General features: G+C 32.4%; 1 protein-coding gene across 7 annotated transcripts in view; it reads right to left on the bottom strand.

Moving 5' to 3' along the window:
- Nucleotides 1-22,451, bottom strand: part of TCERG1 (transcription elongation regulator 1) — a 60,756-nt gene that overhangs the window by 15,222 nt on the left and 23,083 nt on the right. For 4 of the 7 annotated variants that reach the window (XR_008915131.1, XM_056811441.1, XM_056811445.1 and 1 more), the window contains exons 5-14: nt 21,642-21,884; nt 16,905-16,967; nt 15,517-15,717; nt 13,095-13,222; nt 11,740-11,828; nt 7,477-7,637; nt 6,444-6,500; nt 6,064-6,130; nt 3,119-3,254; nt 2,242-2,331 (exon numbers count right to left, since the gene is read on the bottom strand). Coding sequence is in view for 6 of the 7 variants with exons in the window: in XM_056811441.1 (XP_056667419.1) it covers nt 2,242-2,331; nt 3,119-3,254; nt 6,064-6,130; nt 6,444-6,500; nt 7,477-7,637; nt 11,740-11,828; nt 13,095-13,222; nt 15,517-15,717; nt 16,905-16,967; nt 21,642-21,884 (1,235 nt within the window). In the remaining variant the exon portion in view is untranslated. The remainder of the gene's footprint in view (nt 1-2,241; nt 2,332-3,118; nt 3,255-6,063; nt 6,131-6,443; nt 6,501-7,476; nt 7,638-11,739; nt 11,829-13,094; nt 13,223-15,516; nt 15,718-16,904; nt 16,968-21,641; nt 21,885-22,451) is intronic. The other 3 variants (XM_007473838.3, XM_056811443.1, XM_056811444.1) reach the window with 3 other exon arrangements.

Raw genomic sequence — 22,451 nt, 5'->3', positions numbered from 1 at the left:
TGACAAAACTGAACAAATGCACTTCAAATGGCAACCTCATATCAGTATTTTAAAAAAATAGAATAACAAGCAGACTAAAAATATACTGTCATAAACATAAAACTAGTCTGGGAACTAAGAAGATAAAACCTTTTCCACAGTCTTTATTGTGTTTTCAGTTTTCCACAGACTTTACTGTGTTTTCAGTCACGTATAGTAATACATAATAAAGGAATAACATAAGTCTTTTGATATGAGCTTTTTCTTTTTTTTAATATATTAATACAAGAAAAAGTAAAACTAAAAGAAGATACACTTTGGAACTCATTATACAAATTTACTATATTTTATCAATTTACTAACTTTTATTTCCCTAAAAATATTAACATGATTTTCTATAACAAGTGTATTTTAGTGTGGAAAGGAGACATGCAAAAAACTAGCTTCAAATCTCATCAATGACTCAAGTAACTCTAAGCCTAAGTTCTTGATTAATATACAGGAAATTTCCGTAACAGAATATTTGGCTACTTGCCTATAAAAATGTAATTATTGCCCTAAAAAAACAAAACAAGGCAGCATACATAACCTGATAGAAAGAACCTTAGACTAAACATTAGCAACGCTGGGGCCTGATCTAGGTTTTGCTTCAGGGGACCTAGGACAAATAACCTCTCTTGTGTTTCAGTTTCTTCATTTGTAAAATGAGGGCAGAAAGGCTTGAACTCAGTCTCAGATATGTATTACCTGTGAGATCCTGGGCAAGTCACTTAACCTTTTGCCGGCCTTGATTTCTCAACCATAAAATGGGCACATTAGCAGCACCTATCTACTAGGGTTGCTGTGAATACCACCAAAATGAGATATTTGTCAAGTGCTTAGCAAAATTTAAAGCACTATATAAAAGTTAGCTAGAAGAAGTAAAAAAAAAAGTATTAAGACCCTTCTAGCCCTAATACTATATATTTGTGAAATCTATGTTAATTCAAGGAAGCTGTCTTTAGAAAGCTTCAGATCTACACTATCTTATATTTGAGATGAGTTTAAGACATTGGTATGATTGAGACATCATATTCAGGACTAATACTTTCCTCTTTCTATATAACCATACTTAAGGTTATATTATCACTAACTTCTAACTTCATATTTTCCTGCACGAGAAAGACACAGTAGATGCAGGAGGATAGAATATTTCTATACTTATTTAGCATTTACATTAAGTTCTTCCAATCAGAAACTACTACATAATTAATACTGTTTTAATACTTACATTTCCATGAGTAGAACTCGTAACAAAAATCATACAAAGGAAGTCTCCAAGGGGGTTGAATTTTGTTTTATGTACATCACTGAATAATTGAAATGTATAATATATTTAACAACTATAGGGACAAAGCTTTTGTTAAAAGCGGAAAACATATCCTAGGAAGCTCTAGCAATAAAAAGTCATAAAACTACTGCTTAAGAACAAAAACTCTGCCTGGAAGATAATTTCAATACTATATTTCTAAATTCTCTCTAACAACTCCAATATTTTGCTTTTTGCTAAAAGCATTTAAATCAATTTCCATGGAAAGAAAAAAGCTAAGCTATGTCTGCATACATGGTGGCAAAACAGTTCAAAGTGAAATTCTATTCATAATTTTGATAAAAATGACTTAATAGCTATAAACCTAAAAATACTGATGCTTCACAAAGTCAAACTGGTGAACATTTTTAATGTTAAAGAGAGCAGTACAAGGAAGATACATTCAAGTCAGATGTTATAAGTAGGAAAGCATGTGCAAATGCTTTAAAAGACAGTAATGAAGACATCATCAAAAGATCTGACACTGATACATCATAAATAGCAAGTATTGCTTTTATCATATACTTCTAATCCTTACTATGGCAGTGAACAAATGTCAGCCATCACAATCAACCTACCATGTAAATGAAGAGAATGATTTGACCCAACAGTGCACTTGTATAGGGATAGGACTTGTAAATATAGTCTGGTCTAAGCAAACTTAAAAAGAAAATATCCAAATGTTTTCCAGGAGAAATACCAACAGACTATTTTTTTCCTATTCCTATTTTTTCTTTAAAAATACCTTTGCATATGTATTGGGTTTTTTTTCTGTGAAGAGGAAAGGGTAAAATTGCTTAGAATTTTGGGAAAATGAGAAAAGAATAAATGGGACTGCTTCAAATCCCATTATTATAAAAAATTTAGCTCCTCTGAGGGATAGAACATTTAAATGGATCATAATTTCCATTTACCTGTTTCCTCTCTTTAGGATTAAGAAGTAAGTAACGTGGATCAAAAACTATCTTGTGCAGTTCTTTCTCCCATGTTGAAAAGGCAGAAACCTTTAAAATAAAAAAAGTATTGTCCAATCATTAAATTTGTTTTAAAATATAAAGGTAGTTTAATTTTTCTTGAAATCTATAGGACATCTGTTTAAAAAGAAATATGACAAAAACCATACTGAAGTTTCCATCACTAATAAATGATGAGCAGTGGGAGGTAAGCAATGGCAAATTTCCCACTAATTGGCTCTGAACATTTCTATATAATTATATAGCTGAAATACACATCTAATTAAAATAACCACTACTGGGTGACATTTTAAAAATCAGTACATCAGAAAAGAGCCTTGAAGATTTGCATTTTGATTTCCCAAGCTTGCTCCAATCTTTTACAGAATAGGTAATGATTTAAAATTTAACAATGTTACTTAATCAAATTAACCTCTGAAAAGAACCAAAAGGTTATAATTCTTTCTCAGTTAAATTCCATTAACAAAACTTCATAAAATATCAACAATTCTGCTCTAATCAGAAGTCACTACAAATAAGGTCCATCTCTTCAAATGAAGTTAATACCATTCTTAAATACAACTTGTGATATTTTAATAACCTAAAGTGAATAAAGTTTAAAGGTTAAAAAAAAGATACATTAAAAAGGACAGTTACAGCTATTAAGTTAAATAGACTTGGCCATGAAAAGGTGCTTTCAAAAAAATTATGCGCTATGTTTGCCCCTTTCTCCCCCCATCCCCAACAGGATCACTAACCTTGGATATGACCTTTTAGCAAGACATATTATATTACTTATACAAAACAGAAATATCTCCCCCAAAGATTGTTTTCTGACCCCTCTCTCTAGAAGCATGTCCTTGAACTGCTTCATTCGGGCCTCCAGAGGGACAATGGCCCTTTCTCGGGCAGCTTTAATTTCAGCTTCCATGGCAGCCTCTTTCTCCGAATCAATGTCTTTGTTATCATCTTTCCTATAAAAATGCAACATAAAGCATCAATTGAGAAATCATTATTTCAGAATTAAAAAGATAATCTTTAAAAGCAGCAGCATCATAACAAAAAAGGGAATAATCCTTTTGTTATAATGGTTATCTTACAATGAATACACTATAAAATAGAAGAATGTCATCACTGGGCATTCTTCCCAACACCAAACTTTGTTAAACTTGGAAGATGAAATGTTCCTGCTCCTTTAAAAACAAAAAACTTCCATTCAATTTTGAGGTAAGAAATATTCTAGGTTAGGTAAAAATATAGAACTTATTCCTATAGAGATTCTGAATTCATTAGGAAAAGATATGTTCCTGATTCCTTCAGGAAAGATATTAATTCCCAGAATTTTTCACATTCTAAGTTGCTAAAATATTAAAATTAAGCATATTGGGGGAACTAGGTGGCTAAGTGGATAGAGTGCCAGGCCTAAAAACAGGAGGTCCTGGGTTCAAATCTGGCCTCAGATACTTCCTAGGTGTGTGACCCTGGGCTTAACCCCAACTGCCAGCACTTACTACTCTTCTGCCTTAGAAACAATACTTGGTACTGATTCTTAGACAGAAAGTAAGGGTTTTTTAACAAATAACTTAATTAGAAGTTTTTAATTTTTTAAAATTAAGCATGTAACAAAGCTTATTTGTATCTTTGAAACTTTTTGAGTTTTCTTATTTTACACAAGATAACAGGAAGTTTGACCACATGATTAAGTCAGAGATACTTACCTGGAACTTCTATTAAGGGCTAGTCTCTACAGATTAATGTAATCCCAATAATTACAACTGCATAGATTAGAACTGTTTAATAGTAATTCAACTACTTGTTTCTATGAAAATGAACTTTAATAGCCAATTTGAGGAAGTTGTTCTCAAATATATGTATTAACAGAAAGATATGGGATAGGAATAATCTAATATATATATATGTATTACATGATTTGGGGAAAGCAGATTTAACTTTATTAAAGGAAATATTACGTTCAAATGGCATTTCCTTAATATATACTACCAATTTAAATGAAAGGATGGGTAGAAGAATAAAATGTTAATTGCCAAAGGCAGGCCAACCCAAAAATTAAAAATTATCTAAAGTTAACAGATAAACACGAAAATTGAGCCAGTCAACATATCAACTATGTATTGCACAGGCGGCAGCAGAAAGACACAAAGTAAGCAGAAGACCTGGCTGGTCCTTGCACTTCAAGCTCCCCGCCCCCCCATAAAAACCCTTACCTTCTGTCTTTTATTAATACTGTATATTGGTTCCAAGGCAGAAAAGCAGTAAGGGCTAGGCAATGGGGGTTAAGTAACTTGCCCAGGGTCACAGTCTGAGGCCAGATTTGAACCTAGAACCTCCCATCTCTAGGCCTGGCTCTCAATCCACTGAGCTACCCAGATGCCTCCTCTATCCCTTCTTAAAGCTAGTGCCTTTTCTCCATTGAGAAGTCTCCAACTTATCCTGTGGACGGTTAGGTGGCACAGTGGATAGAACACTGGTCTTGAAATCAGGAAGCCTCATCTTCTTGAGTTCAAATCTGGCCTCAGGCACTTACTAGTCATGTGACCCTGAACAAGTCACTTAACCCTGTTTGCCTCAGGATCTTTATCTGAGCTGAAAATTATAAGCTGAAAAAGGAAGTGGCAAACTATTCCAATATCTTTGCCAGCTGCCTCTACTTGAGGTTTTTAAAAGAGTGTGTTGACCTAAAACTAAGCAGTAGTTAAGGTAAAAACAACCAGAAAAATCATAGCTTGAAAATTCTTACCATAATCACTAATTTAAAAATTATTTTTCTATAGTGATAAAATGCTTCTAAGGAAGCCCTAACTACAATGTATCATGGGGATGTGGAAGTGACCTGAGGTTCTATATCAATAATGAAAAATGTTGGAACATGGGCTTTTAATATCTCACAGAAAAACAAGCAAAATCCATATTCTGAGAGTCAGAAAATATATGCATTTAGCTCTGTCTCTTAATAAACAGTGAAGATCAAGCAAGCTATATGGCAACACCTTCTATATGGTGGCATTTATAAATCTGCTAGAAGTGTTAGTTCAGTCTCATTTCCTTTAACCTGGCAACCCATATTCATCCTTTCAATCACCTTTCACTTCCTTTCAAAGAACAAATAAACAAGCAAAAAAAAAACAAGCCAAATTCATACCGTTCTCTTTTTTGACTTCTGTTGTCTGAATAACTATTTCATAAACAATATTCTTTTCTCTTTCTTCCTAAAGGAATATGTGGGCCATGTTCACATCAAACCCAATTTAGAATAGATACTAATCAGTGTAACACTATCGGACACTTCCTTTTTATGAAGGAAAAATTAGTTTCCAATTTAGACAATCAATTCTCAATCAAATGTTCTTGACAATCAATGGGCAGTTGTAAATCTTGCTTCAAAAGCCAGTGAAGAGATAAAGGAAAATAGGGTTTCATTTACTAAATCTCTGTTGAGTTAGTGTGGGTCTGAGTTATTAGGAATGGGTTTTTCTAGAATGTGTATTTGGAGTAGAAACTTATACAAATTTGTCAAGTTTCCTAACTTCTCCGGTCCGTTCAACTTCCTTAGCCTCATAAAAACCATTTAGAAAACTAAAGCTTGCTTAAATTCTGCAAGCAAAGAGAGAATAATACATAATTACTTGAGACAAACATACATTATAAATGTTTATCAACAATTGACTTAACACAGCCACAGTGAAAACTGCAATTTCTTCACATGAACTAAATCAATCTTGGAGAAGAAAAAGAATATTGTAAACTATTTCTGATTTAACTTACTTCCGCTTTTTAGCTTTAATTGGTTCATCTTCATTTGTTTCTTCTATTGATTCTTGCTCTTCTTTAACTACAAGATAAAATTGTTATAAAGCTCTTTGTCGGGGTACACATAAACAATCAACAGTCTAAATATTTATGCACAATGTTTTCAACATAAAATCCCTCTTTTGAAATTCTATTTGCATTCCATTTCATAAAATATAAATATAAGCTGAATTCAATCCAGATACAATATACTTAAAGGATTATAAAACCATTTTGCAAACTCTAAAAGACTATATAAAATTAAAGTTATAATGCTCATGCTACTATTGTCATTTTACTTTAACTTCCCCTCACAGCATAAAAGAAAAACTGAAATTCATATTTAGTTCACTCACTTGCACTCATAGAGAACTGCCACTTTTGGATGGACAGCATGGTCGGAGTCTGGTGCCCTGGCAAAAATATATCAAATGTTATCTATAAACATTTCTTACTATTGCTAAAATAAACTGCCAATCATTTCAATAAAGAAATGTAGCTATTGTCTTTTCTGCTTATCCCCTCTTCTTCCAGGTTATGTTTAAAATTAAATTAAAATTCTTTACCCAAACTTCCAACAATGAAAACCTTTCCTAATTCATAGAGGTGTTGTAGGTGCTTAGTTTTTAGGGTTCTGTGGTTTTAGAAATATACATGTTATTTATTATGAAAGAGATCAACTGAGTGTCCAAAACTCATTTTTTTAATTTATGTTGGGTACAAAAACACTATTTTTTATTAATTCCAGGCACAAAAACAATCATATTTTAAAGAGGAAAACAAAAAGATCTAAATATCCTCAGCATTTGGCAAGATGTGCAATAGTCTCTGAAGCAGATGGGACTTTGACAAAACATTAAAGAATAATTCTGCCATGCAGTGAGGTCACTCCTCACATTAGATTTAAGTCCTCAAGAATTCATAAGTAAAATGGAATCCTGAGACATATACTTTATCAAGGTAAATCTAGACATACATATTTTTAAGCAATCACCAGTAGATTTTTTAAAGTTTCATTTCTTAATAATGTATATGATGTAAAATGTAATGAACTCTTTCAGTGAAGTGTCCTTTTCCTTCTAGATACTTATCTTCTGAAATTTCATCTTCTAAAATTTCACTTACTCTACTCTGAATGTAAAAGACTTGGGAAATTCAATGACTGACTTTTAAAACAAGAAACTACTATTTTATGTGTGAGTGTGTGTACACACCATTACATATTTTTCAGATATAGCCAACTCACACCAAAGCCAGCTTTTTAGCTATTTTAAATATTCACATCCCTTTTAAAAAGTTAAATTTATATTTAAAAAGGAATCATATTCTCTCAAACATGAGAAATTAGTTTTTAAATACTGGAAAATAAACATTTAACTTTGCACTCACTTAGTTTCTTTCCTTCTTCCATTCCTTTCTTATGAGGAGGTTCCTGAATAATTTTGTCAACATCAGCTCTTCCAATCAGATCATCAGGTCTATCCCACATGGAGAGACGAGTTGTGGGGTTATAAAAGAAAACACGCTCATCACCAGTCCAAACAACACACCTAAGAATTAAAAAATTATAGTTTTAGAGACCTCTGTAGGTATTTTAATGATACCTTTAAAAAATCTTTTTTCCAATCTAATTGTTCCTAAACACAAAGAACAAGGACGGTTTTTCAAATAAAAAACATATTTCATGGCTAAAATGAAAAAAACTGTTATCTGAAAAAATTACAGGAAGCATTAAGAACCTCAGGTTGAAAGAGTTTAAAGACCATTTAAACATAATTCTTATTAAAATAATCCAGCATTAGAATGCTAAATTTGGCTCCAAGGCAAAAAAGTGGTAAGGGCTAGGCAATGGGAGTTAAGTGATTTGCCCAGGGTCACACAGCTAGGAAGTGTCTGAGGCCAGATTTGAACCTAGGACCTCCCATCTCTAGGCCTGGCTCTCAACCCACTGAGCTACCCAGCTACCCAATGCTAAATTTAAAGCTCTCTCAAAAATGGAACTGTCAATAAAGTAAAAGATGATTAAACAATTGTAAAATGAGAAACTTAAAAGAATGCTGAAAAATAAATGAGTTTATTTTCCCCCCTAAAAATCAGCTGACTAAATGCAACCTGTTACTGAAAAGTCTGTCTCTCCTTTTCTCTCTCTCTGTAAAAATGAAAAGAAACACGGCAAGGCACATATTATACAAAATATAATATATTACTACTCAGGCCACTAAATGTGCTAAGAAGTACTAATTAAATATACAAATGATACCTTAGATCATGCTGAAAACCTACTTTGGGCACACAAGAAATTTAAATGTATTACTCTTCAGGAAATCCCTAGAATTTTTTAATTAGAGTATTTCAGTTAGGAAAGACAATATTCTACTACTTTCATCCAGTGACTAAAATATGGTATATCTTGTAGAAGATAAATTCCCATTAAGTTTTTTGCAGTGAATTACAGATAGATTTAAGAAATATCTTTATAAATAACTATTATATATTTTCATCTAAAGAAAACCTCATAATAAGCTTTTCCAGTTGACAAGACTGAAAGTAACATTTTTAATAAAATACTATTAATCATACATATTAATCATACTATTAAACTACATATTCACTAGATTTGCTCAAATATGCTTTACACATATAATAGTGACAGAAATTTCTATCCAAGGAAGCCCTCTGGTGGCAAATGTAAAGTCAGACATTATCATGGAATTCATAAAGAAATCCATGAGGATCACAGGGTGGAACTAAGGACTATTACCCCAATAAAGTGTAAAAAATGAGTGCAAGAAGAAAGACATTCCATTTGAAGCTTTTGTAATAATGTATATATATGTGATTATATACGTGATTTTAATCTTTGTATCTGAATTCTTTCTAACATAAGATCAATGAGTTAATCAGCAAGTATATAATATGGCTCTATTATGTACCAGCAATACAGATAAAAGCACTAAAAATAATAGTTCTTAATCATGATGAGGTTATGTTAAAATGGGGGAGACAACAAGTACATATAAAAATACATACAACATTAAATGCAATGTTAGGAAATACAAATACATAATAAAATAGTTAAACAAATTTGAGATCGTTTGGGAGAGAAGACACTAAGAGTTTAGAAAAACATAAACAACTTTGTGTAGAATATGGTGCTTAAGGTGCATCTTAATTCCCCCACCCCCCATCACTGCATTTGTGTTATTTACAGTTATTCTCAATAACAAACAAAACTTTCATGACTATTTTCCTACATACACAGCTTCCTACCCTCTCAATGATGCCCAATGAAACCCTAGTAATGGGATCCCTACTTCAATGAGAATGAACAGCTTTATAGCAAATAATGTATATTTCCAGCTTGTCTTCTAAAAAAACAATTCACAGCTGATAACTTGCATCTTAAAAGCAGAGAGACCCTATAACTGAAATTAGGAAGTACATTACAGGTATGAGGTTTGGCAAGGGCAATAAATATGACAGTAGAAAATGGAGTGCTTTAAATAAAGAACAGAAAGATGACCAGTTTGACCAAGTACAGGAGTATTGTTGAAGGCAACTGAAAAGAAAGGTTGCAGCAACAATGTGCAGTATTTTAAAAGCTAGACAAAGGAATTTATATTTTTACTTTAGGGTATAGGGAGTCACTAAGAGTTGGGTAGTAGAGTCACATGATTATATCTGCATTTAAGGAAAATTATTTTGGCAGGAGTATATAGGATAGATTTAAGAACCTGGGGCAAAGAGAGACTAATTAAAATTTATGATAATCTAGGCAAGAGGTGATATAGGTCTGAACTAAGGTAGTTGCTGTGTGAATGAAGAGAAGGATAAGATGGGAGAGACATAGTGAAAACGAAAAGGGGAAACTTTTGGCAGTTGAAATAATATGTGGGGAATAGGAAAAATGAAAGAGTAGAGAATAAGGCAAAGATTATAAATATGAAAACACTAGGAAGATAGTGATGCCTCCAACAGAATTGGGAAGGAAAATACTATAAAGTTTAAAAAAAATAGCACATGTGAACTTCTCTGATCAGTAAGGCACTACATAAGTATTGAATTAAAATAGTACTGTTCATAAAGTCAGAAAGACTAGAGCTCAGATCCTGCCTCTGACACTAGCTAGGACCTCTAATATAAGTCACTAAACCTCTCTGTTTACTCATCTATAAAATGTGAATAATAGCAACTACCTCATGGGCTATTATTGAGAGGATCGATATGATATATGTAAAGTGCTTAAACCTAAAAATATTATATAAACACTAGCTATTATTAACATAAGGAAAAGCTTATATATAATAGCTCTTTAAAATAAACTCACATTTACCCTCTAAATCATGTAAAGCAATACTCCCTAAGCAAATGGATATTCTGCCTATTAACTCAAGTCAAATCAATTAGCATTTATTACATATCTACTAAGTACCAGCACCATGTTAAATGCTAGGAATAGAAAAAAGGCAAAACAGTCCCTGCCCTAGAGTTCACAATCTAAAGGGGGATAAAGCTTAAAGACAAGTTATAGACAGGATAAATTCAAGATAACAAAGGGAAGGCACAAGCATTACTGGAAACTATCTTTTATGCAGGCATAAGCAACAAATATTGAAAAATGCTTATTTGGGATATGGAGTGTCATGTGTAAGCAGCAGCACTTGGAAGGTAGTAAAGGGTAAGAAGACTGGAAAGATAGTAAAGCATCAAGTTGTGAAGGGCTTTAAAAGATAAAGATGATTTTATATTTGATTGTTGAGATAACCAGGAGTTACAAGAGTAAAATGAATGGGAAGGGGAAATGGGGTGTGTGTGTCACAACCTAGCTTTAGGAAGAGCATGTTGTTGCTATTGTTCAGGCATTTCAGAATTCTCCAACTCTATTTGGAGTTTTCTTGGCAAAGATACTAGAGTGGTTTGACATTTCCTTCTCATCATTTTACAGATTAGGAAACTGAGGCAAATAGACTTAAATGCCCAAATTCACACAGCTACTAAGTGAGACCAGATTTGAACTCATGAAGATGAGTCTTCTTAATATCAGGCCCAGCACTCTATCCACTGCACCACCTGGTTGCCCAAGATCATGCATACTGAACATGGATTATTAATTTTCAAGGAATTAGAATACAATAGAATAGTCAACACAAAACTAGTAATAACCTAGTCCAACTTCCAATTTAACAATTCTTCCTTGAATTTTTAATTCTTCCTGTGTTTATTTTGGGTTTAATTATTTGATTTTCTAATCTTCAAAATATATAATTAATTCCCTAATCTCCTCTATTTTGAAAGTGTATTCTCTCAGGGACATAACTTTTCAAGGGAAAACTACCATAGCTATATCCTAGAAATTTTGATTTTTCCAACAGTTGAGAATTTAGGTTGGGATCTGGCAGAGTCTCAGTATGGTCATTTTAGATGACAAATTATCACCAATATTGCTGGGGGATAAAATTCTAGTTATGAAACTATGTGGCTCTTTGTATTCTAGAGTTATTAAAATGAGCTTCTTCTTCAGAGTTGGAAATATGCCTTTCCTGATCAAATAACTGTCTTAACGTGGAAAGAGAAAAAAATCACTTAATCTAGAGAAGAAATATAAAAAAGCATGAAGGCACTATTCACTGGAGAGTAGAAATACATACATACCATGGAGTGCCAGGAATGGGTGTAGTCGCTACGGGTTTTGCTTTCTGGGCAGCCTTTTCTTCTTCTGTCATCTCTTCTTCTTTGGGCTCCTATGGAGAAAATGTGTGATACTAAGACCTTCTAATTTTCTATTTCCACTTAATTCATAATATCAGTTTAAACAATCATACAAACCAAAAATGTCTACAAAATTTCACTCCAAGTCTGTAACTAGATTGAGAAGATACCCTGAGGAGCTTTAAATCTAAGTATTTACTTCAGTGTTTTGAGGAGAGCTTTTACCTTCCTACTCCATTCCACCTGCCCTAGTCTTCCAAACATACTTTATTTTTGTCACCTCCTGCCCTGCCCTCCAGCTGCTGCGGCTTCTACTGGACACTCTAAGCACTAGAGACTTTGCCCTAGAGAAATGAAGCCATTGACCTTTGGAACTACAGTCCAGTAGTCAAGCTGATTGATACATATCTAGGAAATGACAGGCATCTAACTACATTTCAGTGCTACCATTGTTCTGCCTTACTACCACAGAAGTCTACCCTCCTCTCCACCTCCCCATTTTTCACCCTTAGGTCTAGAAATAATAATAATCAAAACAATAATATTGCTCCAATGGTCAATCATTAAGCTCTACTCTACAAGTAGTACCTTTAAAGATAAAAACACCTAGGTTCCATGCCCCTAGAAGTATCATCTCTCCCATTAGAATATAAACTCTAAGAGGTCAAAGATTGTATCTCTTTTGTATTTGTATCTCCAACACTTATTACAGGGCTTGGAACACAGTAGGAGCTTAATAGATGCTTTCCTGATTCATTCCAAATTAGCCCTTCCATCTAACTGCAATAGTTGGTCCAGCCCCCCACATGAATTTCTATGTAATATAAATAAATTTCACAGTACTGAACTAGAAAGATTTTCATCCAGAAAAGGACTAAAGAACTCTCTTTTTGGTCTAAGTTTTCACATGAAAAAACAATTTTCCTTAAAGAAAGAAAAATACTTTGAGAGAATAGTTTTTCATTGAGCTATACATTATCATTAAATTCAAGAAGGTAATGATCATAAAAAAGAGGTGGGGAATAAAATAAGAATCATTATTTAACAATTGTACAAAATACTTGAATTATTTTAGTAAATCCATTTGGAGTAAAAAGAATAAAAATTTTTTGCAAGTGAAACCAACGATAAACTCTAAAAGTGTCTTTAAAAGTTCAGCTCTCATGTATAATTATGCTCAATTATAGGAAATATATTTCATATCAAGTTAAGAAATATTTATTGAGTACCTACATTTTATAAATATACATGGAAAATTACTAAAAATCATTAATCTCATTTGGATCATAGTCCATTACCTCCTTGATCTCTTTTATAGGTTCTTCTTTGGGTTCCTCTTCCTCTGTCTCCATTGGTAGAGGTTCCTCAGGAGGCTCTTTGATTGGCTCTTTAATTTTCTCTTCTAATTTTTCTATAAAAAAATATTCTATTAAAAGTTTAATTAATATCCTTCAATAAAGATTTAGTGGAGCTTCCAAAGTGACTAATATCAAACTTAAATATAAAAATGTACAACTTAATTAATCTTGGGTCATATCATCAAATCAGATGGCAAACAGTTAAAGATAAAGAATTATTTTTTTAGTAAGGCACTAAGTGCTACTTGTATAAAATGAATTATTATTATATAGCTGTACTACTTAAGCATCTTAGTCAATTTCCATCAATATGTCAGCTTTCTCAAGAACACATGCAATATCCAGTGGAACTGTGCATCAGCTATGGGAGGGGATAGAGGAATAGAAATAGAAAATGATTTTTGTAACCAAGGAATAATGTTTGAAATTGACCAAATTTTTTAAAAAATGTAAAAAAAAAATTCAGCTTTCTGAGTTATACTGTAAATAAAAATAACATAATGGCACTTGAGGAAAAAGCTAACATAGAGAGGGATACATGGAAATTAAAAGAAAATATGTGAAATCATCTGCACCTACTTTATCTAAATTTTATTATTTTCTATCTTATTCCCCTTTGCTAGCCACTTCATCTGGGTGTTGTTTATTTTTCCCCATTACAATGATTTTTAACCAGTCCTTCCTTTCTCCAGGTAACACTGAAGGAACATTTAAAGATCTTCAAATAACTTAAGGTTGTCTTCAAATAAAACAGAAATTCAATAAGAATAATTATGGCATCACTGCTGGGCTTGAACCCCCAATGATACAATAGGGGAAAATATGTGTACAAAAATATTCATAGCTGAGCTCTTTGTGATAGCAAAAAAATTAGTAAATGAGGGGGTGTCCATCAATTGAGGAATGGCTAAACAAGTTGTGGTATATGAATGTGATGGAATATTGTGCTAAAAGGAATAATAAACTGGAGGAATTACATGTGAGCTGAAACAACCTCCAGGAATTGATACAGAGCAAAAGGAGCAGAACCAGGAGAACATTGTACACAGAGACTGATACACTGTGGTGCAATCTAATATAATGAACTTCTCTACTAGCAGCAATGCAATAACCCAGGACAATTCTAAAGGACTTATGTATGAGAAAGAACACTATCTACATCCAGAGAAAGAACTGTGGGAGTAGAAACACAGAAGAAAAACAATTGCTTGATCACATGGTTTGGTGGGGATATGATGTAGACTCTATAAACAATCACTATTGCAAATATTAATAATATTATTAGGTCTTTATATATATATATATCATATAATATATAATAATATAATAGGTCTTGATCAATGATACACATAAAACCCATTGGAATTACTCATTGGGAGGAGGAGAGGGAAAGAACATGAATCATGTAACTATGAAAAAATATTCTGGGGGCAGCTGGGTGGCACAGTGGATTGAGAACCAGGCCTAGAAATGGGAGGTCCTAGGTTCAAATTTGGCCTAAGACACTTTCTAGCTGTGTGACCCTGGGCAAGTCACTTGAACCCCATTGATGAGCCCATACCACTCTTCTGCCTTGGAATCAATATTGATTCCAAGACAGAAGGTAAGAGCTTAAAAAAAAAATCTAAATTAATTAATTAAACTTGACTTAAAAAAAAAGAATTATGGCAAAATGCTACCCCTATAAAAAATGGAATGTCTTCCTTAACTATAAAAGTAAAAAATAAAAAGTAAAACTTTCCTTAATTTTGACTTAATTCTGATATAATGGTGACTTATTAAAGATATTTCATGTCAAAATTTTAATATCCCAATTTTAATTTTTGATAATGAAGATCCTTAGTACTAATATTTAAGACATAATCCTCCAGAAAGGAAGAAGACAACTTCTCCACTATAAGACATTATGATATTCTTTCAGGCATCATTTCTAAAAGCCCATTTATTATACTGACAGAAATAATATACTAAGTACACTCTTGTGGCCCAAGAAACTTCTCAGAAGTATCCAACACCTTCTTTCTTTGAGAACTGGCCCTAAATAAATGTGAATCTTAAAATTAATTTTACATAATCCTGACAATACATAGTTAACAAGAAAATAATTTCAATGTCCTTAAATAATTATAGCTAATAATTAAAGCCTTTCCAAATGGGGGAAATTGTGACAAATATATAACTTACGGATTTCAAGTTTTTAAAACAAATTCAATTGAGTGATTCACTGAAGAAATAGTTTGTGTTATACCAAGAAATTAATTTTAAAAATTAAGAATAAAGTGTTTCAGAATTTCCTATAGTACTAAATTTGCTTAATAAAAATTGACTAGAACAACTTGATAGGTCATTAAAACTACTATACCTTTTTCCTTTAATTCTTGGGGTTTTTCCCAGGTAGATTCTAATGTCCTATTATTATAATAATATGTCTTCCCATCCGCTGTTTTGTATTCTGTCCATTCAGAAACTGCTGTAGCTCCAGCTAAGGTAGCAGGTGAAGCAGCAATAGCAACCTGGGGATGTATCATGGGTACAATCGGAGGGGCCATTCCTGGCAATACACCTAAAAGAGAATAATGAAAAATAAAACAATAAAGTATCAAACTGCAAACCAAAGCAATGAAATTTAAAATATACTAGCTAAATAATTTTTATTAAACTTGTATTTATGTAATAAATTAATAAAGTAGCTGGTGAGACCAAAAAACGAATTATTCTAAGGATATGTCTATGATTCCCCTCTTTTTGAAGTACTAACATATAAATCAAAGATTCTGAAATACAATGCAAAGAACTGTCAGAAGTTGGAACCTTTCTATAATACTTTTTAAAAAGTCTTTTCAAATAAGCAAGCAGTTGAAACATTAAATTATAAAAGAAAACAGCACATAACTGTCAAAATAAGAAAACGACAAATCTTTAATATCATTTTAAATGAAAAGACAAAAACACTATCAAAAATATAATTAAATTTCAAACAATCTTCTAGTTCTAAAAAGGTACATTAAACATTTAAATCCATGAATTTATATTTGTTAAAGAATGACTGATGTGTAACACACTTAAACTTCAGTCAAGCCACTTGTCCCCTTCAGCTATCTCTCAAAACTCAGGTTTTAATTTTCATTAATAAGAAAAGCAAATGTGCTCTAACTTTTTTTAAGTCTCAGTTTTAATTCTTACAAAATAGATGAGTCCATATTAAATAAATACACTCACATGTCCTACATAATAAACAAGGAGATACACACTAAAAATTTAATTAAAACATTTTTAATAAATCCAAGTTTAGTAACATGGAAAAATATTTCAGCTAAAAAGCTTTATTCGATAGTTTTAAAATGTAAATTTATACAATCCATACAAATAGTCACACATACATACCTACTAGCATGCAAGCACAATCACATCACTTTATACATGGAAATGATTTTTTAATTTAACTGAAAAACATACACACACACCAAAATTTAAACTAAAATTTATATGTTATGTATATGGAAATGAAATAGTTCACTTATTACATAAAGTAATAATTAAAGTAATCTAACCTTATTTTGGTTTTGTGAACCAAAAAACTAAATCTATTTGGGAAAATTAAGTGTTGGCCAAATGTGACATCTGCATTTATAGTGCTCATTAGAAATCAAAATATAAAAATCCACTCAACTGGGAAAAAAATATAAACAACAACATTCACTACCATGCCAACTTACAGACAAAACGAACTAAGATGGTTTTAAGAATTACCGGTCTTGGTGGTAGCGACTGTCTTTACATACGGGCAGCTGACTATTTGCATCATTGCTACACCTGTAAAATGGATAAGCAAGCATGTTGGAAAGCTGCCATTGTATGTCAGCTACCACTGGGATTCAGGATAATAATAATTTACCAGTACAATTTAGAATGCCATTTCCATTGGAAAAGACAAAGACCACAAGGAAGAATTTCTTGTTGCTCTGACATTTCAAGGAAGTGGTGCCAAATTGTCAATAATGCTAACTATAAATTATAGCAACAGTTACCTCTATATTGAACCAGCTACTATAACAACATTTGAAGGAAAGCTCAGGGGTTTAAATTCAATATAGGAAGACATTTTCTTCCATGCACACACATTTAGAATTCTCATATGGGATACTTTCCCATAGGACATCAAAACCCATGCTGCTGTTGCTTAGAAACCAGTGGAGGGCAAATGCAGCATGAAACTGACAATTCACTCTTGTTTTACTATGCTGCTGGGAACAACATGCAATAGTTGATGCATGATACATTCATGCAGAGAAAGAAAAATAAGACAAAGAAGAAGAGGGTGAGGAATGAGAGTAGATGAAAATATCCCAAAGCAAAGCATACTTTCCAAAAGAATGTCACAGAAAACCAGGTGAAGCTCAACTAGGGTGAAGCTATCATAGTATCACAATGGCAATGCTTAGTACTATAGAATAACAATGTTTTGTTCTATGGAATTAAAGGGCTGGGAATGTTGTGATGGTAGCATAAAACACTAAAAAAACTGCCATTCCCTTAATCCTTAAATACTGTGCACATAACGAACTTCATGTATATAATCCTGTCATTTAATCTGAATTAATGATGAATAAAATATACTATGAAAAAAATTTGTACCCAACCTAATTTTTGGATAATTCTCTTACTAAATAACAGCTGTGGTTAGAAGGGGAGATTAAAAGGAATGCTGGAAATCTTAAAAGAAACTTTTAATTTAGGCTTCAAGGAGAATCAAAGAAAAAGGTAAAAAGAATATGATGGAAATAATTACATTTTGGTAGCAAGAAAAAATAAAACTCATGTTTATTTTTTTTAAGATTTATTTTATCCCTGAAAAGGACAGGAAAAAATAATTCCTTCTGACACTCAAGATGAAATTAAACCCTAAATAATAAAATAAAATTTTTAGAATCAAAGTTTTACGTTTTATTGGTTTAAGTTTAAAGTCTTCAATTTTATTAAACTTTTTAATGCGAGTTACTAAAGCTAAAGATATCAAGTCTGAAAAAAGAAACAAGAACTCTACTATGCATGAAACTGAACAAAGTACTAGATTTTTTAGTTTCTGAATAAGATTTGGGTATTAAGGTTTTTAAAAAACACTAAAAATTCATTTTGTGAAGGAAGTTATAGCATGTATCAGAAGCAATTCAGTATAAACACTGCCATCTACAGGATGACTGGACCAAATATCTTCATTTTAAAGAAGGAGCTTCTTAAATTAATTTGAGAAAATTATCTTCAACCCAATGAATAGTTAATTTTTAAAAATATGAAAAATAATAAAAAAAACCTAAAATGTATTCATTTTAGAGATCTTTAGCCCTCATTAAATCAGTCAGGCCAACATGTATCTTATTTCACTTAAAAATATAAAGCATAATAAAATTCTCAGATTTTTTAAATTTTAAGTGAACAAATAAAAAAACAAGTTTGTCTTATCTGGATGATCACATCCATATGATGAAAATTCACAAAATAACTACACATTTTAATTCAACTATTTTTAAGGGAACAATTATCCAACTTTCCTAAAAATATCTCTTTAACGTATGTTCTTTTAATAAAAGTTTTTTATTCAGTTATTAGCTTTTAACTACAGAAATCCCAGTAGGAATTTGGCAGATTCCACTTAATTTCATAAATTAAAGAATTTCCTAAAACTCTGAGATTTTACTGCTTTTAAAATTGGAACCACAATTCTATAAATCCTCTTCCAACTGATGATCCTTATCACTGCTCTTTCTTTCCTGTGCCAGAGTAAGTTCAAGGATACAGAAAGGAGGAGATAAAAATAAGGAACAGAAAAACTGAATGAAAAGGGGGTTAAGAACGTTAATTCTATATTTCCTCTTTCCAACTTCAATGAAACATTTTAAAAGAATGGATTAACAGAGATATGGGGAAATGAAAGATATTATAATTACTTATACTCTTCTAATTAGCCTCTTTTCCCAAAGAATCACAGGACCTCAGTAGGTACTTTTTTTTAAACTTAACCCACCCTCCCTCCCAATGTAGTTATCTATTGTACAACATTCCTAACACACTTTGTGCCTTCCAGTAACTGGGAGATCACTACAGTTTTGATTTTTACAAAAGTTCTTTATAAAGTCAAATTCTGCCTACCTATAACTTCTACCCAATGGTCCTAGTTCTTCCCTCTGGAGCAACAAGGAATAAATCTCCTACCTCTTCCCCATGACAGCCCGCATAACCCCCAGCTCCCCTGCTTCTCCCATCCCAGCTCCTTCAACTGTTCAGAACTTGGGATCTCATCTTAATGCTGTTGGAAGTAATAAAAGATGAAATAAAAATTAAAGGAAGGTCCCCCCCTTTCAAAAGACCCTGCCACTAATTCTTTAGTTCTTATTAAAGGAAAAGGATAGACTTCATAACCAAATCAAAAGCAAACTTAATTGCAAAAAAATACAAGTTTTTTTCTTTCTGATCATAAAAGAAATTAAGTTTTAAGCAATTTAAGTTTTGGCTGCTATTAGTAAAAACACATACTGTGTGAGACTTTGGGATTTGTACTAGAGATGATAAGAAAGTAGTCTCGTTTAGGGAAAATAGTAGGGAAAAATAAAGCTAGAATGCCTCAGTAGCACCATATTTGTACAGAGCATTGAATGCCAGTTTCATGGGTCAAAATTTTATTCAGTAGACAATAGGAATCCAAAGTTTTTAAGAGTGGCCTTAACAGAAACTGAATCAGGTCAGAGATTCACATTCTGAGAGGGCTAGACACCTGAAGATAAGGAAATTTACCTTTGGGCTGCTCTGGATTCTGAACTAGCTGAGCTACTATAGATGATCATAGGCCATTAATAAATGTGAATACTTTGACAGGTACCTAAAAACTACAGTTAGTTATAAGGAAATAATTTTAAAGTAATGCCTGGCATTTTTATCAGCATGAGAACCATATGTTATTTAAGAACCTAAAGAAACTGCATTTTAAATTGGAAAACAAAATAATACTACTCTTCACTCAGTTGCAACTTCTAAAATATCAATATTATTGAAGATTAAAGATAAGCTGTATCTTTTTCATGACTTTCAGAACAATGACTCTAAGACTTAACACATTCTATATTCATACACATGGATCATAAGTGCCAAAATGCTAAAAAATTACATGAAAAAATGGACTGTCATACTTTTAATTTTCATCATTTCACTGATTAATATTAAAGAATTAGTTCACCAAAGACCATTCTTGGTACCTTCTTGCTAAAATGTACTTCTATTCTAGGGGAAGCAAGGTGGCACAGAGAATAGAGCACCAGACCTAGAGTCAAAAGGGTCTGGGTTCAAATATGGCCTCAGGAACTTCCTAGCTGTGATAAGTCCCTAAACCTGTTTGCCTACCCCTGGTTCTTAGAGTTGTTACTGAGACAGAAAATGGTTAAAAAATAAAAATAAAGAGTACTCTCAGAAAAGGAGTCTCCTTGCCAATTTGATTTCAAAAAACCAAAATATTTACATCTAAGAAAGTAGTCATGAATATTTATGTAACTGAAAATAATTTCTGAACTACTTCTACATCTTGATTCAATATTTCAACATAAAATAGAACCAATATGGAATACTAACTGCAAGGTATAATGAAAAATCACTAGACTTTGAAACTAGGTACTTATGCCTTTCTACTTTTATCTATGGACATCAATTTTCTCATTTATAAAATCAAGGGAGTAGGACTAGTTGATCTCCTAAGGACTAATTCTAACATTCTATTATTCAAAATATACTTGAAATAGCAAGAAGTGGAATATCCAGCACTATCATTATTTTATTTTATATTTTATAAAAGGACTATCTATTCAACTACCTTTAAGTTTCCTAAATATTTTTGTACTCCCAACCTTAACAAGTATTAAAATTCTTACCTGGTATAAAAGGTTAAATTTTTCCTTGATTTCACATTAAGTTAAGGTCCAGACCTTTATCTTACAGTAATAGTTTTCTAGGATCTTGTAGAGGTCCCCCCCCCTTAAATTAACTGGTCTGCATTCTATTTCATACTTTAATGTCCACAAAATGTATAATATTTTACTCCATTAACTGGTTTGCATTCTATTTCATACTTTTTTAATGTCCACAAAATGGATATTTTATTCCATTAACAGACTTTATCCCTTAAAAATAACTGAATTTAAATATGAAAAAGGCAAAAAAAGACACCAATTTTTATATGTGAAGCTAATATTCAAGATAACTACATTTTAAATGTGTCCAACTATAACAATAGGTATATATATCAAGTGTGAAAATACAAAAACAAAAGATACATTTACCAAAAATTAAAAGAGAAACTACTGCAGTCAGCCATGAATCTTTCCAAAAAGATTTTAAAATGGATGAGATTCAAGGCAAATTCCATATGCAACAGACACATGAGAACAAACTTGCTGACAAAATGAAAAACATAGCAAATAAGAAAATTATCAGATGTTGGTTTACCTGGTAGTGGAATAGGCATGCCAGGAAGGGGGACGCGAAATGGAGGTACCATTACTGGTGGAAAAGCAGGTATTGCTGCTGTTGGCTGAGGTACTGAATGAGGAACTGCAGGAGGCAACGTCTGGGGATGTGGCTGGGGAACAGTCTGTACAGGTGTAGCTGTAGGAGCTGGGGTTGAAACACTAACTGAAGGTGTGGCAACTGAAACAGCAGAACTTGGTGTCTGATCTTGTGTGGTGGGTGCTGATAAAAAATGAAACAAAACATATTGAGGGTTGGTAGATTTATAACTTCATACACCATATTACAATACATATTTATGAAGTGTTACTTATAAACATAAGATATTTTAAATTAATATGTACAAGTCATAGTGGTGATATCTAAAAGACTCACATTTACCATAAATTACTTTACACCCACCCACACACACACACACACACACACACACACACACACACACCCTACCTAATTTTTAATTAGAAGTAAATGTTTTAGGGCAACTAGATAGCTCAGTGGTATAGAGCCAGGCTCATAGACAAGAGGTCCTAGTTGTTCAAATCGGACTTCAGACACTTCTTAGCTGTGTAACTTTAGGCAAGTCACTTAACCTCAATTGTCTAGCCCTTACCACTCTTCTACCTTGGAACCAAAATTTGGAACAGACATTCTAAGATTGAAGGTATGGCTTTTTTTAAGAAGGCACTAAATCGTCTTTAGAGCCTTTCAGTGCAGGCAGTGGCTTCAAAAACACATGCAGGCCAGGTTGAGACAGGAAAAACAACACTAAATAACTTAAGTCACCCAATT

Source organism: Monodelphis domestica, chromosome 1 (genome assembly GCF_027887165.1).
Source record: "Monodelphis domestica isolate mMonDom1 chromosome 1, mMonDom1.pri, whole genome shotgun sequence".
Taxonomy (NCBI): domain Eukaryota; kingdom Metazoa; phylum Chordata; class Mammalia; order Didelphimorphia; family Didelphidae; genus Monodelphis; species Monodelphis domestica.
This window is presented reverse-complemented; position numbering and strand designations above follow the sequence as displayed.